Raw genomic sequence first — 18,084 nt, forward strand, 5'->3', positions numbered from 1 at the left:
AGAGAAAACAAGTCTGATTGGAGAAGCGGGGTGGGGGGAGGGGGAGTTGGGTTCTGTTGTTCAATTTAATGTACAATACTGCCTATCTACTCTTTTCTGGAATAAGTAGAAGGTAAACCACAATAGTTAACCATTTGTTTCACTCAGGGGCAAGTCATTATAGTTTAGCTTCACTTACTGAGGTATAGATGCAGATAGACCAAATAATCTGAATGAATTAACAGACATACATTCATGAGTGGTAAACCCCCCAATGTACAGACTTTAAAGAGGTTTATTTGTTCATCCGTTCAAGCAGTCAAATCAAGTTATTGTTGCTTCTATATGCAGCCTCTTACATCTAGATACAAAATAAAGCAGATCTCTAGCAAGCACCATCTGTACACATGAACAACAATTGGGTTTCCTTTAGTCTCAGGTCACCATGGATGCAGAAGACCACATCAAGGAGCTGCAAGAGCAGCGTATGTCCACGCAGAAGAAAACCTTCACCAAGTGGATGAACACTATCTACTACAACGGCAAAGTAAGTAGCTTCTCCTCCTTTGAAATTCTCCGTTTCTCCTTCTCCATTTCATCTACTTCATCTTCTGTTTAACCATTCTATATTTACTGACGTTAATTGTATAATATAAGCAAGAGATACTTACTGTTGCCAAAGACAGAGCTACAGCCAAGCATTTCTCACTACACTGATTTTCTTCAAGTTATGAATCCCTGATTCTGCTCCAAATCAAGATTCTCTGTCTTGATTAATCCTCAGTCTTTGTGTTTTAGTCTCTCTAATTTGATTACTGTCTCAGAGGGACAGCCTATCCAGTTACTACTGAGTGAGGTGCTCCAGTGAAGAACCACATTCCCCATGACAATCTTCTGTACAATCTAGTCTCATTAATGGTGGTTTACAATGACTTGCACAGCAGTCTGTGCAAGAACATTCAAGAAAGCTCATAACTGTGTTCACACCTTGAGGTAAATTAAATCAAATCAAGGCCAATTTAATTCTAGCTTTGAGCAGGGAGCTGGAATAGAAGACCTTGTAAGGTCCCTTTCAGCTCTTTTTCTCGTGTCCTTGTCATAAACTTGATGTTTTTTCCAGAGTTGTGCACAAGTGATGGCTCTTTTTGTTGCTGCAGTGAGGTCCTCATTCATACAGGTCTCATCTAGGAGTTGGCAAACAAGCAGGCGCTCCATAGTCTGCACTTCACCACACTCACATATACTCGTGTCATTAGAGTATCCCCATTTCATTAAGTTTGTTTTTGATCTTCTAGTTTGCATACACAGGCGATTCAAGCATTATCATGTTGGCCAGTCTAGATCAGCCCCTCTGGGAAGGTCCTCCTGGGGTTTCAGGTACATTTCAGAGAATATGATTGAACGTAATCTTTTCTTTCATAACCTCAGTTGTGCCCTGTCAGCCATCATGTCTAACAGTGCAACGCTGGTCACAAAACTCTTTTGCACTTCAAGCTATTTAGTTACCTCTATGTGACCACAGAGTGCATGCCTGGGGTCTTTCATCTGCCTTGATCTTTCTTTTTGGCTTGCTACCTTTCTTCTGATATCAGATGGTGCAATGGCAGCAAGTAAGTACAGGCTATCCTTTAGTGGTAGCTTTAGGGCGTGTCTACACATTGTTGTATGGTGATGTTGCTATGGTGCCATGCTTTAGTGCTTCCACAGCACAGGATGGGTGGGTACTGCACCATGCGCATGGTGCACAGGTAAATTTCACTGCTATGTCACCATAACAGTGCGCTATACCTGGGGAGCGCGCTGCTACAACAACACACATAGACACATGTGACCGCTACATCACCATAGCACGCCATATAGCAACATGTAGATGCATCCTTAGACATCCTGTTATTTCATGACAGCTGTCATTTAGAACTGGGTCTAGTTTTTTGGCATAAACTGATCATCCAATACTGGACATGCATACGCTGCAGTGGCTCACTCCCCACTTTGAGGTGACCAATTTTCAAAGTATGTTCTTGCGGGTCCTTGGGGTGGGCAGTGGTAGTGCTAGGAGGGGAGGCTATGGGATGGGCTGCAGCCATTCCAAAATTTGCCATAGCCCCCCTTGGTCCCACTCTCAGCGCCCCAACCCGAGTGCAACCCCAGCACAGCCCCCTGCCAAAAAGAGGCTGGCGCAGCCCCTGGCCCCAAGCCCACAGTGAGCAGCCTGCCCTTACCCTGCACACAAGTCTGGGAAGCACATGTCCCCCATGCCTCCCCTGGGAAGCAATAGGGAACTTCCCCCCTCCCCACTCCCCCACACCCCTTGGACAAGCCTCCCACAGCTTCTTTCTGCACCTCACCCTGCTCAGGCTGGGCATCACTTGCCCCTGCCCCAGTCCTAGTCCTTCCCTCACTGTGAGGGCCTCGATCTGCCACCCCATGCCCCTTCCCTCCCCCATGCTCCTCCCCCCCCTCCCCACAGACTTACTGGCCAGAAACTGCTCTTCAAGATGCCAGGCTCCATTCCTGGCCATGTGCTTGCTGCGGCTGTGCTCATGCACATGGCATGTATCGATGACATTGTCAGTCACATTGGCCAAAAAAAGCTGATTGCCAATGTCAATTTTTCTTTTATCGATCCTGATATAATATGGACCAATATATTGGTGCACCTCTAGCTCTATCAGTTTGTGATAAGTCTATCAGGAACAGCCAACATGGATTTGTCAAGAACAAGTCATTGCCGACTAGCCTGATTTCCTTTTATAACAAGGTCACAAGCTTTGTGAATGGGAGATCAGCAGATATGCTATATCTTGACTTTAGCAAGACTTTTGGCACTGTTCCCATGACATTCGCCTTAGTGGGCTGAGTAAATACAATCTGGATGAAAGTATTGTAAAATGGACACCTAACTGCTTGGATAATTTTGCTTAAAGAGTGATGATCCTCAGTGGCTTAATTTTTACTGGAAGGAGGGATAAAGTACTAGGGCTGTGCAAAGCTTTGGGTGTTGATTCAATTCGGAGGAGATTCGGCCCGATTTGGCAGGCAAATCTCTGAATCCAAATCAAATCAGGAGACCAATAAAAGGTCTGAATCGATTTGAAGCTCTCCAAATCAATTCAGAAAAGATTCAGAGAGCTTTGGAGATTCGGGCAGTCCTCACTTACCGCCGCAGGGAACTGGACCCGAACTCCATGCCGGTAAGTAGAGGGGAGGAGGGGGCCTGGCAGGGGTCCCTGCATGGTCCCCTCCTCCTCCTCCCGCCCTACTTACTGGCACGGAGTTCATTACTATAACTGTTAATACACCCCAGTATGCTCTTGTCTTTTTCCCCCAGAACAATTGCATACTATTGACTTATATGTAGCTTGTGGTCCACTATAACGTCCAGGTCTTTATCTTGTGTATCAAAGTGTCCATAATTCAACTTAGCCTCAGATCATCTGAACATTTTCTAAATGTGCACTGAATCCCATCCTTATGAATATATTATAGACTTACCAGGGCTTGGACAGACCATTAGGAAACCATACTTGATAGGCCTGTGTGAAGCAGTTAGTATTTGCTTCGGATTTGGCTGATTCGGGGGGGGCAGTGATTCAATTCAGTGAATCACTGTCCCAAATCAATTCAGCCGAATCTGATTTAGAGATTCAGCCACCACCGAATTGTCTGAATCTCCAAATCAAACAGGCCCCAACCCCCACCTGCTCTCCCATGCCCAGTCTCCTGGCTCCTTAAACAAAAATAGCCCGGCACTCACCAGCTGCTGCCAGGCCCTGGGGGGGGGGGGGGTGATCCTCACTGCCCCCCACTGCATAGCGGCCTCTGTCACAAGCCTCCAGCCCCAACTGTCCAGCTCTTTAAAAAAAAAAAGCCCCCACTCACCAGCTGCTGCCAGGCTGGGGGGCAATCCCTACTGCATGCTGCATGCCTAAGTACATTACTAACACCCTGAATGGACAGGAGTAGGAGAAGTAGGATAAAAACAGGATTCTGCAAAATGAGCCAGCTTCTGCTTCTCAGACTATGATGGAGTCAGCATAAGTAACAACCCTTGCTTGGTAGCTTTATTCAAGTCTGCATGAAATAATGCAATTATATATATATATATATATATATATATATATATTCAATGTGTTTATTACAATGTGATGGTGCAAGCCACAGGCTCATTAGAAAATACTGGAAAAAAGGATTTTGTCTTCCTGATTAAAACTGGCACAAAACACAAGTGGTTTTTACCTTTTGTCAACAGTCAGATGCAATAGCTAGTATTTTAGATCTATTTAAGATGACATGATAGTTCAACAGCTAAAGAAAAACTTGAGAGAGAAAATATGGAAAACTAAATTAAAAAAAAAAGTTTTGAATGCTTGGGGGTGAAAACAAGCTTTCAGCCACCTGGTCTTCACAACATGCACACTTAAATTGTCCTGAGCTGTTCCTAGAATTTCAGTTCTTGTTTTGCTGCAAGAGGGTCTGCTGAATTTACAGATCACAGGGCAGGAATTGATCTTTAAATCTGTATGCTATTTGGTCCTACTTTTGTCATGTATATCTTTACTACTCCTAACTCAGAAAAGCTATTTCTTCATCCTAAAAATACATTCGTAAGAAATAAGTGTTTCAGAATTACATTACGTTCCTCTTGCAGGCATAGTATTGCCTATGAATGGCACACCTGGATGGTTAAAGGCATGAGGCCAAAAGAAACTCCTAAAGCAAGCCAGCATTAGATCACACTACCTGCCATGTCATGCTGTACTGTTAGGATAACTCACTGCTTTTATCCGGGTGTCAAAGACACAGCCTATGAGTCTCATCTGGTCCATGGAGCCTTATCCACTGGACCACGGTGCTGCCTGTCAATCTTGGAGTGGGCCTACATGCCACATGGTATGCTTTGAATTGGCCACAAGTGCTGTACACAATGCATGGGGCTGGGGAGGCCATGCATTGCACATGGCACATGGAGCCCCTCCAGGATATGCTCTGCACATGGCACCCATGCAGGGCTGGTCTGTGATGCACCCTGCACGTGGCCCCTGCTCTGGTCAGCCCAGGACCCACTGCATATGGTGCCCCCGTGGGGCTAGTTCAGGACCTGTGCTGCATATGTCCATGCCAGGCTGGCCCCACACACTAGATCTGGAAAGCAGGGCCAGTCTGCGGGCCCAGTTTGGCCCATGGACCAGCCCCATGCCATTCATCTGGCCCAGGGATTGGCCCTGCAATGTGGGCTGGATGAGTTTGACACCCTTGGCACCTGATGATCAACCCCTAGGTGGGTTTTAACGTTGGTACATGATAGTGATAAGCAAGTTATAATGTGCAACTCTGGCTGTGGCTCTGTATTAAGGTTGGAAACATTGTACCCCTAAATTAGATCTCAGCCAGAATATATGATGTAAAAGGCTGCTGTATCTTTCAATCTCCTGTTTACAGTTTTTTTTATATTTTCCAGTGTTCCTTTTACTGCTGCCCTTCCTCATTTAATGAAGATTTTTCCTTCACAACCTGGCCCTTCCTTGATTCTACAGCAGCAATAATCCTATGTTTACAATATTAACCTGTTGTCATAAAAATGCTTAAGATGTTACCCTTTCAAAATTATGCAGGGTTAGATAGGAATAGAAGTTAACTTTGTAGAAACAAGCCATTAAATACAGATAGATTTGATTAGCAAATACAGTCATAAAAATTCTTATAATCTTATGAGTTCATATTTCTGGTCTGCATCTGGCAAAGTCTTCCTCCTCTCAGGATGTACCCTGATCACCAGGCTATAGGTGTTCAGAAATAGGTCTCTCTCAATGATTCCTGTCAGACCTGTGTCCTACTTGCATAGACATTGAGACAGAGAAAAAGAAAGGACTCTTTAGCCAGATAGTTTGGTTACCATTCTGGAAGGATACCTGGGTTCCTGTCCCTGTTCCACTGGATGTTTAAGTATCTGTATAAAGTGATAAAGGTTCAACAGGAGGGACTGACAGCCAGCATTCACTCCTTACCAAAGAGGGTACTACAGCTTGATGATATAAGGCACTCAACTAGGAGCTGTAGGTTCAAGTCACCTCAGGCAAGGAGAAAGGAGCTAAAACTGGACTTCCTGCACTGTGGGTCCCCTTTTACCCTAACCGTGGGTCCCCTTTTACCCTAACCACAAGAGTTGGGTAAAAGGGATCAACAGTTCCAGTGGCTGTGTGAACTAAACTTTGATTTCCTTTGCCTGTCTTATATCAGCAATGAAGCCGTCTTCTGTGTTAATTTTAAGGAGCATCATTCATACTTGGGATGGAGCTGTGCAAATAACTGTATTTTTGTACGTTTGTCTTTTTGGTTTTTTGGGTCACACAGAAAAAATGGAAAATAAGTGGTTTGGATCAAACTGAAATTCAAAATGGAAAACTGAAATATTCATTTTGGTTGATACAAAATATTCCATTTGAAAGGAAATGGAATGTGGTTTTTGGGTTTTGAGGTATTTGAAACTTAATTTTTTCATGTGAATTCATTATTCATCAAAAAATGTCACCGAGTTTTAATCCACATCTACCCCAGAAACGTTTGATTCCACAGTGCATCAAGGTGTTGTTTATTCAGTGTTAAAAATCAAAAGAACAGTACTGAGCAAGTGAAATAGCCATATATAACCAGTGTCAGTATTTTGGGGGTCTGTCTTTGCAGGTGGCTATTGAAATAAAAGACATCTATATAGAGATGAAAGATGGCATTTACCTGCTGAAACTATTGGAGCTACTTTCTAGAGAATCATTGCCCAGACCTACCCGGGGAAGGATGAGGGTACATTTTCTGGAGAACAATAGCAAAGCTATTACATACCTCAAATCTAAGGTGAGTAGATATAGATATAGCAGGTAGTCATCTGAATAGATTACAGGCTAACTACAAAACTAGGTTCATGATGTTCTCCCTCCTATAATATAAAATGAGTTGTCCTTTAAACATGGGAGTTTTTTTGTACTGGTGTTATCTGAAAAATGAAGTGAGGTTGATTATTCATGATGGTTGCTTTGTCATCATTTTGGATTAAGAGTCTTTAACATCTTATGTTTAAATTTCTTTCACTTTTATAATCTGACTAAGAGTTCAATAATAGTAAAGCTAGGATAAAATGTGCTTGAAAAGAAGGGAAAAAAAAACTTTAAAAACTTTCTCCCTTTTTTGTGGCAGAATGAAAGGGAGAGAGGACAAGAAGCACATAGGTGGCAAGGGGAATTCTGAAAGTCCACAAATCAGAAACAGAAACTAACTTTTGGTCTCAATGAACCCAAACAATATTTTAAGTCAAAACTTAATGGAAATGATTCATAGTACCATAGAATCATAGAAAATTAGGGTTGGAATGGACCTCAGGAGGTCACCTAGTCCAACCACCTTCTCAAAGCAGGACCATCTCGAACTATATCATCCCAGCCAGGGCTTTGTCTAGCCAGATCTTAAAAACTTCCAAGGATGGAGATTCTATCATCTCTCTGGGTGGCCTGTTGCAGTGCTTCACGGCCCTCCTAGTGAGAGAGTTTTTCCTAATATCTAACCTAAACTTCCCTGGCTGCAACTTGAGACCATTGCTCCTTGTTCTATCATCTGCCATCACTGAGAACAGTCTAGCTCCATCCTCTTTGCAACCACCCTTCAGTTAGCTGAATGCTGCAGTTAAATCCCTTTATAACCTTCTCTTCTCCAGACTAAAAAAGCCAGTTCCCTCAGGCTCTCCTCAAAAGTCATGTGCCCCGGCCCCCCTGGCCACTTTTGTTGTCCTCTGCTGAACTCTCTCCAATTTGTTGATACCCTTTCTGTAGTGGAGGGCCCAAAACTGGACACAGTACTCCAGATGCAGACTCAGCAGTGCTGAATAGAGGGGAATAATCACTTCCCTCAATCTACTGGCAATGCTCCTACTAATGCATCCTAGCATGATGTTAGCCTTCTTGGCAACAAGGGCACACTTGCCTCATATTCAGCTTCTTGTCCACTATGACCCCCAGGTCCTTTTCTGCAGAGCTGCTGCTTAGCCAGCTGGTCCTTGGTCTGTATTGATGCCAATGTTCCTTCTAAGGTGTAGTGATCTGTGAGCACGCTGCTTCGGTCCATGAGCGTGCCACTTTGATCTGTGAGCGTGCCACTTTGATCCCACCTCCCCCTTTCGCTAAGCCTGGATCTGGACTATGCTAAGCCTAATAAACTAGAATCCTCATGTAATGGATCCTATAGGGGCAGGGGCACCCTATAGACAGTGTGGTTCCCATGGGAGCACAGGGGCCCCCTATAAGGGAGCATGGACACCCTCTAGGCAGTGAGGGCCCCTGCAGGGATGTTGGCTACAAATGTCCAACTTGGGATCCTTAAAATTCTGGTTTATTAGGCAGATTGAAACACTGTAATGAGTTAAATCATAAACCTTGGGGTTGGTCCTTCCATACACACACACACACACACACACACACACACACACAGTAGCAAGCTACAAGAGTCAGGTATACCTATCCCACAGGCGCTGGAGTCTGCCGTTGATGGCCAGTTGAGGCTTCTTTCAGCGTGGTGTTATCCTTCAGAAGGGGGTCGCCAGCTGGTCCTTCTGGCTGGACAGGTCTGGTTGAGTTGGAGATCAAGAGGGCGCCACTGAGGGTCACTTTTCACTGCCTTTTATCTGTCCTTGGCAGACTTTGGTGACTCCCCAGTTTTCAGGTTTGCCCAATCCGGGGGTCGTTGACCCTTGTGGGACTTCCCCCCCTTGGTGGCTACTGGATGGCATCTGTCAGCCCCAGGGGTCGTCTGCATGTACGTGCAGGTTTGGAAGTCCGTTGGTGAATTTTGAATAGGGCTCTGGGAGCAGTCGATTTGGAGATATTCAGCCCAAAAGTTGGTCCCCGGCATTGATTAACTCAGGCCAGGGCTTCTAGCCCTTCATCAGTGACATTTAGAGATTTCCCGGTTGTTACATTGTCTTCTATTGAGTTCTTCCGTTGGTTGATCTGCAGTTTTCTTAGGTGTTAATTGCTGCCTGCTACCATGTTACACATTCAATCATTGATTCACTCGCTCTTTCAGGGGCCAGCCTGATACAGGGAAGGGCAGTTTGATTCCTGCCCTTGTTAACATTGTTACAATGTATAACTTACTTATGAAACTAAACACATTTAGTTGAATGTTGAAAGGTGAGGAGTATAAAATATAAGCTACAAAAGTAATGCCATGGCACACAAATAGATAAAAATACCAAAATACAAGGGGAGATACAAAATACACACATACAAATTTCAAAACACAATTCCTTATCTTAAAGTGAAAGAAAGAGGAAGGAAGAAAAGGTAGAAGAGGAAAAACATATCCAAGGAGGGGAGAGCAACTGCAGGCAAGAGGAAAAGGGGCTTTCTGCTACAGGGGAAGCTGGGGCACCCTAGGGGCAGCAGGGTCTCTATAGGGGACAGGGGCACCCATAGGCAGCGGGGCCACCATAGGGGCACCCTGCAGGCCCCGAGCCCCTATGGGAAGCAGGGTCCCTTCAGGCAACACACCCTACTCACCTGGCTCGAAGTGGCCCCTGTAGTGCTGAAGAAGGCACAGAAGGACATTGCTGCTCCCGGCTGCCCAGCCCAGCCCCTCCTCCAGCTCCGTCCGCGCCGCTCCCCTCACCCGCCAGGTGGCACTGCCGGACAAGGCGTGCAGGGCAGGCGCAACCTTTGATTACTAATATTACTGCCTCAGCCAGCTCTTCTGCAGCATGTGGGTTCAAAATTAAGCTTTCAGACAGCTGAAATATTTATTTGAAATCAATAATTTCCCTGCAGAGAATTTCAGTATCCACAGTTACATATTCTGATGGAAATGAGTTTTTTTGAAAAATTGTGACTAGTTGTGCTCAAGTCCCAGTCCGTGGACAAGATCTGGCCACCCACACTTTGTCCTGTGGTCCATGGGGCTCTCCATGAGTTCATAAGGTGCCTCACAGGCTATGCCCCATGTACTAAATAAGTGTGCAGGACAGTGTGGGGTTCTATCCATGTGGGGAACCCAGAAGCCCCCTGCATGTTGGGCCAGGCAGAGGCAGCACAGGATCCTGGAGCCCCAATTCCTGGTGCACAGGGCTGGCCAGAGGCAACACAGGGTCCTGGAGCCCCGACCTCAGCACATGAAGCTGCGCATAGGTGGCAAAGGCTCCCAGGGCCCTAATCCTCGTACATTGGGCTAAGTGAGGCAGTGCAGTCTGGATACAGGCACAATTTTAGGGCATAGGGTCATGCAACCCACAGACTGGCCCAAGCCCACTCATTGGCCCTGCTGGGCCAACAGATGAAGTACTGCTGAATTATAATATTAGTTGAGTGGTAGAGCAAGACAAGGAAAAGGAAAAGGGACATGAGGAGTAACAAGAAAATTTGATGTGGAAGAGAGAAAGAAATAAGGGTATAAAGGCTTGCCAAGAAAGAGGGAAAGAGTTGAGGAAAGGAGTCAGAAAGATATTGGAAGGCTAGGGAGAAGGGTGCTTTATTCTTTACACTTCTATTTTATTTTTATTCATATAACCAGCAAATTGCCCATCAAGAATGATGGGGGAAGGGAGGCCTGCGGGGACGGAGTCCCACATCGAACCCCACCCCCCAAGCTTCGGGTCCAAACCCGCTCCCCACCCCTTTCATGTCTGACCCCATTCCCCCTCTCCCCCCCCAGTTTGGATCTGACCCTGCTCCACCCTCTGGCTGGTCTGATGGGGCTCCACATGCTGTGGAGGGGCTGACTGGGGAACAGGGTTCTTCAGCATGGGGGCTCCCTGCCAGCTAGCCCCGCACTGAAGCACTCTCATGCCTCCGCCAGCCCCTGTGCAGCACATGGAGCCCACTCAGAGCAGCCCTGGTCTGGTAGGCTGACCTCCTGGGTCCCTTGCAAGCCCAGACTGCTCCAGCCGGGCTCCATGTGCTGTGCATGAATAAACTCTAGAGCAATATACTCTGGAGTTTTTTCTCCCAGGCACATGTTCAAATGATGCACCAGGAGCAAAAAACTCTGGAGCAATAAGCCCCGGAGTTTATTTGTTCATGTGTAGACATGCCCACTGAAGCAATAACAATGTGACTTCCCTTTTCCTCAAACTCACCAGCATTAACTATTACCTTTAAAAAGGGTATTTTGCACTTTGGGAAAATGAAATCATTTTATTTTTATACTTGATCTAAAAGTTTGGGGCAACAGTTCAAACTATTCACACCCCTTCCCTGCAGATATACCCATGTCCTTGCTTGTATTTTATAGGCGGAAGTATTTTTCAGTCTTTTTGCTCTTTACCAGTCCATTATGATTTTTTCATCAACTTCATCTCTTTTTCACTTCCCATGACTTCATGACTTGCAGTCTTTATTTGGTTTCCTATTAACTGTTTCACATTGAATGTCCATTCCTCAAAGGGCAGAAGAATAGTTCTGTGACAGTTACTGTACTTTCACCAGTTTAATTCTTCATTTATCTACCTGCTAGAAACACTCTATCCTGGCACTTCCTCATACAAATATTCTGCCCTGTTCTCAGGTAAAGGGGCACCACCCAAATAATTTTTGTTGTGTATTTTGTTCTTTACAAACTAAATGTAAAGTAGCAAGGGATACAACAGAATCCTAGTAATCAGTAATCCCAGGCCCTGTGTAGATATGTGCCCTGATGCTCTGACAAAGTAGTTCTGATTTCTGATGCATAGAAGAGAGTGAAAGCTAGAAGAAGACTCACACTTGTTAGCGGGATAGAATTTACATGATACAATTCTTAATATTTGAATAACAGTCAAGGAAAAAATCTCTCCATATATTTTGTTTTAGAAGAGCCTCTCTCAGGGAGCTGCAAAGAAATGGTTTCAGGCTGATGGGAGTTTCTTGTCTATTGTCTATTAGCAGGTGCAAGTAAAATTTATTGGGCCTGAAAATATTGTAGATGGGGACCGAATCCTAATCCTGGGACTGATCTGGATCATTATCCTCCGGTTTCAGATCGCTTCCATCAAACTTGATGAGGTAAAATAACATCTCTGTTCTTTTCTCTACCTATACACATTTAATAAATTTCATAGAGTTTAAGGCCAAAGGGGACTTTAAAGATCATTTAGATCCCCCAAGCCATAAAACCTCACCTAGTAGTACTGCATGTAGTCTAATAACTTATAGTTGAATGAGTGCATTTCTTTAAAAAAAAAAAAAAAAAGAAGCTAATTTGGATTTAAAGACTGAAGATGATGGAGATTTAACCACAGCCTTCCATTACCAGTTCTAATGATTAGCTAGTCACAGTTAAGCACCTGTATTTTACTTCCAGATCCTTTATTTCTTTTTAAATGTGCAAAATTGTTGAATGTATCCAAGACCACTGACATATAAATACTATCAACAGCCAACTGTGAAGCCATGTGATGATGGATCACTATCTATTACCTCTAAAAATTCAGGAGTTGGCTGTATCAGATACAGGAGCAGTGATATTGTCTCAGGCAATACAAGCAGAATATTTCACATGAGGACTAGTGATTCAACTAATGCATGCATTTACCACTGACCTCTATTGACAGAAGATAGTTTCACTAATGACATTACTGACTGCATGCAGATAGACAAAATAGTCAATGTCAGACATGTGCTAGGCCTGATACCTTTAACTCTAAAAACACAGGCCCCATGTACTTGAGCTTAACAAGAATTTGCCTCCTACAGATTTTTGGTTCAGAGCAAACAGGAGGATCACAACAAAGTATTTCTGTTTTAGATTTTTGTTTGATTTTCCCCTTTTCCTTCCCTTTTTCTCCTCCACCCTTTTCCTCCATTTTTCTCCTCCACCCTTTTCCTCCTTGAAAACCAAAAGAAAATTCAGTATTGAAAACATTTTCCTATGCTTAAAGTAAGTCTTTTAATAGACTCTAATGATTTTTTTTATATTTGAAAATAATACCCAACTTACCATCTAAGGTTTCCAGCATTTTAACTTTCTTGTAAGGATATAAAGGAGGTCTGTTAGATATATTGGAAGACAAAACTCAAATAGATAATAGGAAGTCACTTGCAACCTTAACTGTGGAGAGACTGCTGGGAGAAATTTGTAGCCCATCCTGAATTTTCCTTCCTTGCTGCCTTCACAGGAGGAGTTTGGAGAAAAGGCTGATAAACTGTCTGCCAATGAAGCCTTGCTGATTTGGTGTCAACGTAAGACTGCCAGTTACTCCAATGTGAATGTGCAGGACTTCTCCAGGAGCTGGAGAGATGGCCTGGCTTTCAATGCCCTCATTCACGTTCACAGGTAAGCAGATGATAAAAGGAGGCTCCAAGAATAGCTGCTGATTTCTTACTCTGGCAAGTTTTACTCCAGTGCACCTCTGTTCTTTGTGATAGCTAAGAAAATGACTTGTGTCTTATCCTGGGAACCTACCCACTCAAAACTCCCATTTGTTAAATAGAAGCCTTGCCTGAATAAAGAAGGAAGATTTTTGATGTTTGATTGTTCCTTTACCTGAAAGCAAAAATGAATTTCCTATGGGGCAGCCTTCATTTAAACTTGTTCCTTTTTTAAAATCTTGCAGACAATGAAATCTTTTGAAATGCAATATATCTGTCACTATCAAATAATGATCTAATAGGTCTGGTGACAAATGAATTTTGTTCCATTGTAGTGCATGGCTGATCATTACTCAGATGTAGGAGCACATTATTATCACAGCTATTTCATGTCCACAGCAGGAACAAGGCTTCCTCTGAGAGTTTTCAAGTGTTTGGTTTTTTGCTGGAGAGCTGTCTTGGGTTACGGTTCTGGCTGATTATTGCTAGGGACAAATAATTCTCTTATAATTTTGTTTCTTCCATTCAAAACTTTTGCTTGAAGAAAAATACTTGAGAAACATAGATTTAATTTGCTTTCTTTTTTTATCTTAACTTTCTTGTCTTGTATTCAGCTGCATTTTCTAAAATGTTGTTGAAAATGGATTTTGATATGATCATCTCTAGAACTTAAACCTTGCACTTAAGTGGGACATACTTGGAGCTAAAAGCAACAGGCTATCACTTTTCCCCTCTCTGACTTGCGGGAGAGGAGGAGGAACCGATAAGGCACAGAAGGTAGATAGGTGATTCCTATTTGAGATAATTCTTCTCCTATCAGAAGCCAATACTAGCAAGAAGGCTTGGAAGCCCCTAAACTTCTCAACAAAGTTCCCATTTCAGAATGTCCTGCATTGCTTCACCAACCAATGAGGAAATGAGGAGCAGGGAAGTGCTTATTTTAAGGTTCTTAGTGCAGACAGACACAATAGCATAAACAGTTGTGTTCTGCTTTAGTCTGATAAAGCTCCTTCTTCAGGGTCAGAAATCTGCTCAGTTGCAACCTGTATAATAATTCCATGGCTACTACAGCCTAATCTGATCATAGCAAGTTTTCAAATTTCACATTCCATGCTGCAGTATGTGTATTATGATTGGCCTGAGGACATCCATGCGAACAGATCTAATGACACAGCTATTAAAAAAGAGCAAGGCAGGACAATTCAGCTATGATACAAAAAAAGGAGAAAGAAGTAATCTAGAATATCCAGCACTTGCATCTTTTACACCATCTCTCGGGGAAAACCTGAAGTAGATGAGATTAGTTGAAATTTGGATCTTCACTGGTCAGCAAGTAGAACAATCCCAGATAGATTCCTGGCCTTGCATCATGCAACGAAGTGTCATTTATATTGTGTTGATAATTTTCATTCATGGGAACGTTTCCTTTCCCTTAGCTGGATTTTTCCTCCTGAGTTCTCCTCAGATCCCTACTTTTATAGACTATATGTTGTCTTTTGATCTGAGATATATGCATATGCCTGCTTATGCTCAGCCTCCTTCGGTACAGATACTTAGGTCTGCTGGTTCACTGCTTGCCCTATAGTAAACTAGAACTCTTATGAACAAGCTACACTATGTAGGACTTCACAGTAGTCACTATAATATACACCAGGGCCAATTGGAATTTAACGGAGATAGCAGGCACGGAACATGGATTCTTCTGCACCAGCTGCACGACACGCTACCTCTAGAGCTTCCCAAAAAATTTCTGTTAATGCTTGCTACTGTACAGCCTGTAGCAAAAGAGGATAATGGTACATACAGATGTACTAGTCAGTGGGCAGGTCTACATGTGCAATTAATGTGAAGCAACAAACTCCAGAGCTTATTGCTCCACAGTTTATTGCTCCTGGGTGTGCATTTGAACATGCACCTAGAACTGCAGCATACTGAGCTGGGTCGGACCAGCCCTGTCTGGCAGGGAGTATTGTGGGTCAGCCTTCCAGCCAAGGGCTGCTCCCTTCCCCTGTTCCTCCCCCACCCTCCTGGTTCAACAGGCTCCGAAGGAGCTGGCTGAGGCACGGGGGTGCTCCAGTGTGGGGCTAGCCAACAGGCACCTTCCACACTGAAACACCTGTGTGCCCCAGCCAGCCACGTCAGCATGTACACATGCACTGCTGCAGAGTAAAAAAACTCCACAGCAGGGTAGTACTTGTATTTACAAGTACTTTAGTATTTACAAGTACTACTCTGCTGCAAAGGTAATTAGTTTACTCCAGCCTAATTGCCCTGCATGTATAGATACCAAGATGTTTACCGCAGAGCTAATTAGACAACTGCAGTAAATGTCTCATGTAGATGCACCCAGTATGTTGCATAATACCAGCTTACATACAGCATGTACGTATAGGAGTGTAAGGTGTCTTCTTGACATTATTTGTCATTTCTAAATCTAACAGTTCTCACTTATTTCTTTCCTTTGATTCTCTTCTTATCCAGGCCTGATCTCATCCACTACAGCTCACTGAGGCGTGATCAGCCCATCAAGAATCTGAATAATGCCTTCTATGTGGCACAAAAAGAGCTGGGAATCACTAAACTTCTGGATGCTGAGGATGTGGTAGTGCCCAATCCAGATGAGAAATCCATCATGACTTATGTGTCACTCTACTACCACTACTTTTCCAAGAAGAAACAGGACCAGACTGCCCAAAAGAGGCTCACTAATGTTAGTGCCTTGCCATCTTTAGAGTTGCCACTTATCTCTATCTCTACTGAGCTCTTTCCTGATATGCACAAATTTAACAGAATTGAAAAAACATCTTTAATGCATGCTAAACCACACAACAATTTAAACTCTTGAGTGAGCAGATCAGAGGCCTGATTCTTCAGGGCCTTTCACAGGTACTTCCATCTGTCTCTAGCCATCATTTTTGTCCACGATGGTACCTGGCCTTTTCTAAAAGGATTCTATCTATCTGTATGGAAGTTAGTTCCTTTAGTTGTTTACAATTTGTATTTTAAGTGAGGTGTCTAGTGAGCACCAAACCATGTGAAGAGCTCACTTAATTTCTGCAGTAATTCAATGGTACAAAAAAGAGCTGGTCAAGCATTTCTTCTTTGAAACATTTTATGGGAAATTCCCTTCTTTCCTAAACAAAATATTTCCATAATATTTACTCTGAGTTTTAATTTTTAATAAATGTCCATTTTGACAGTAAATATCTAACCAAAATAAAAGTTCATATTTTCAGTTTAATTTGGGTTGGTCTAATAAAAGATATCAAATTCACCCAGGGAACCTTGTCTGCCTATTTTCAGTTTAGTTTTTTGAGTGGTTTCTTCCTCCTGCACTCTCCCACTTTCTCCCATGATTAAAATGAAAACAAGAAAAAGGGGGAGAAAAGTGAAAGAGATCAGGGGAAAAACCCAGAAACCCCACATGAAATCCAAATACAGTTTTGAAATAATTTTTAAAGAAATTCTGTTCCTCATTAAAATACAATATAAAAATATGTAAAATTCCTTATGTAAAACCATATATATATATATATATATATATATATATATATATATAAATTTTTATTATTATTTTTTTTACCAACTAACCATAATGTTGTGGTGGCTCTTTTAAAAATATGAGGTAAACAAAAATATTTACCATTTGTGCATGTGAATTTAGGAAAATCTGTTTTTTAAAAGATGACTGGTGTGGCACCAATGTTTCTGCCTCATGGGAAGCACAAACATTTAAATCAGGGTTTCACTTGTTGTGACAAGGTAGAAAGCTTTTGAAGCTGAGGGATTGCATGGTTAAGTAATCTGGGATAAGCACAAGGAGATCCTGAGCTAGATATCAATACCAGCACTGCACTCTGAAAAGGTGTGAGAAGAGGACTTGGAGATTGATTAATCAATAACTGGGCCTAAATGAAGAGACTGGGTAATAGGTTTAGGGTGGACCCATCAAAGGCTCTGAGGTTCAGCTTAAAGGTATATTTCTGGTTGTCATAAAACATAGCTATTTCTTCTCTATGAGCCCTGAATTATGCACTCCTCAAGTTAAAATCTGCAGAGACCACAGTTACAGAGCTGCTTCTTGTTCCTTATTTTAAAAATGGAGTATCATTTGGAAATGGGAATCTGTTATAGAACAGTAGATTTCATTCAGGCCCAGCAGATTTAAGCTAGGCACTTCTAAAGCGCTGTGTATACTGTATAGGAACTCTTAGCTTAAGACAAGACACATTTTCACATTAATGAAAAAAGCTTAAGGGGTGAATATTTCTCTACCTTCTGTTCCACTTAACTTCTTTTTCTTTTTCTCTGGGTTTTCCTCTTTGCATTTTCTGAACTTATTGGAGGTTTTTTTGCAATTTTTTTTCCTCCTTGCAGTTATATGCTACTTTCCACCCAATTTTCTTTCCCTGCTGCTGCTTTTGTTACCTGCTCCTCTTTCCATTTTCCCCTATATAGGCCTTCCTATCTTTTCCTTCCTCCCTATTACAGAAAGCAATAAATTGAGGAATCTGATAATCTCTTCGTGCCCTTAGTCCCCTCAAATAGGCAGCTCTGAATTCACTAATAGGGTTAAGGAGGGAAGTCTTAATGTGTCAAGGCAGCCTGAGAGCAGAGGCTAATTGGGTGATCATACTGAAGAGAAAACCAATCCAGAGAGGTAAATCTCCCTTCCCCCACCCACTTCAGTAGCCATGCACTTATTAGGATCCTTCAGCAAGAACTGGGTACGATGGCGGAATATACAGAAGGGAGCCCTGATGCCACAGGCTGCTTTTCCTGC

The 18,084-nt window shown here is 43.0% G+C and overlaps 1 protein-coding gene across 1 annotated transcript in view; it reads left to right on the top strand.

The window, feature by feature from the left end:
* SPTBN5 (spectrin beta, non-erythrocytic 5) overlaps positions 1–18,084 on the top strand; it is a 165,240-nt gene that overhangs the window by 2,563 nt on the left and 144,593 nt on the right. The window contains exons 4-8 of the mRNA XM_019496605.2: positions 413–526; positions 6,664–6,831; positions 11,877–11,996; positions 13,109–13,266; positions 15,783–16,011. Coding sequence (XP_019352150.1) covers positions 413–526; positions 6,664–6,831; positions 11,877–11,996; positions 13,109–13,266; positions 15,783–16,011 — 789 coding nt within the window. The remainder of the gene's footprint in view (positions 1–412; positions 527–6,663; positions 6,832–11,876; positions 11,997–13,108; positions 13,267–15,782; positions 16,012–18,084) is intronic.

This window comes from Alligator mississippiensis, chromosome 2, assembly GCF_030867095.1.
Source record: "Alligator mississippiensis isolate rAllMis1 chromosome 2, rAllMis1, whole genome shotgun sequence".
Classification (NCBI taxonomy): domain Eukaryota; kingdom Metazoa; phylum Chordata; order Crocodylia; family Alligatoridae; genus Alligator; species Alligator mississippiensis.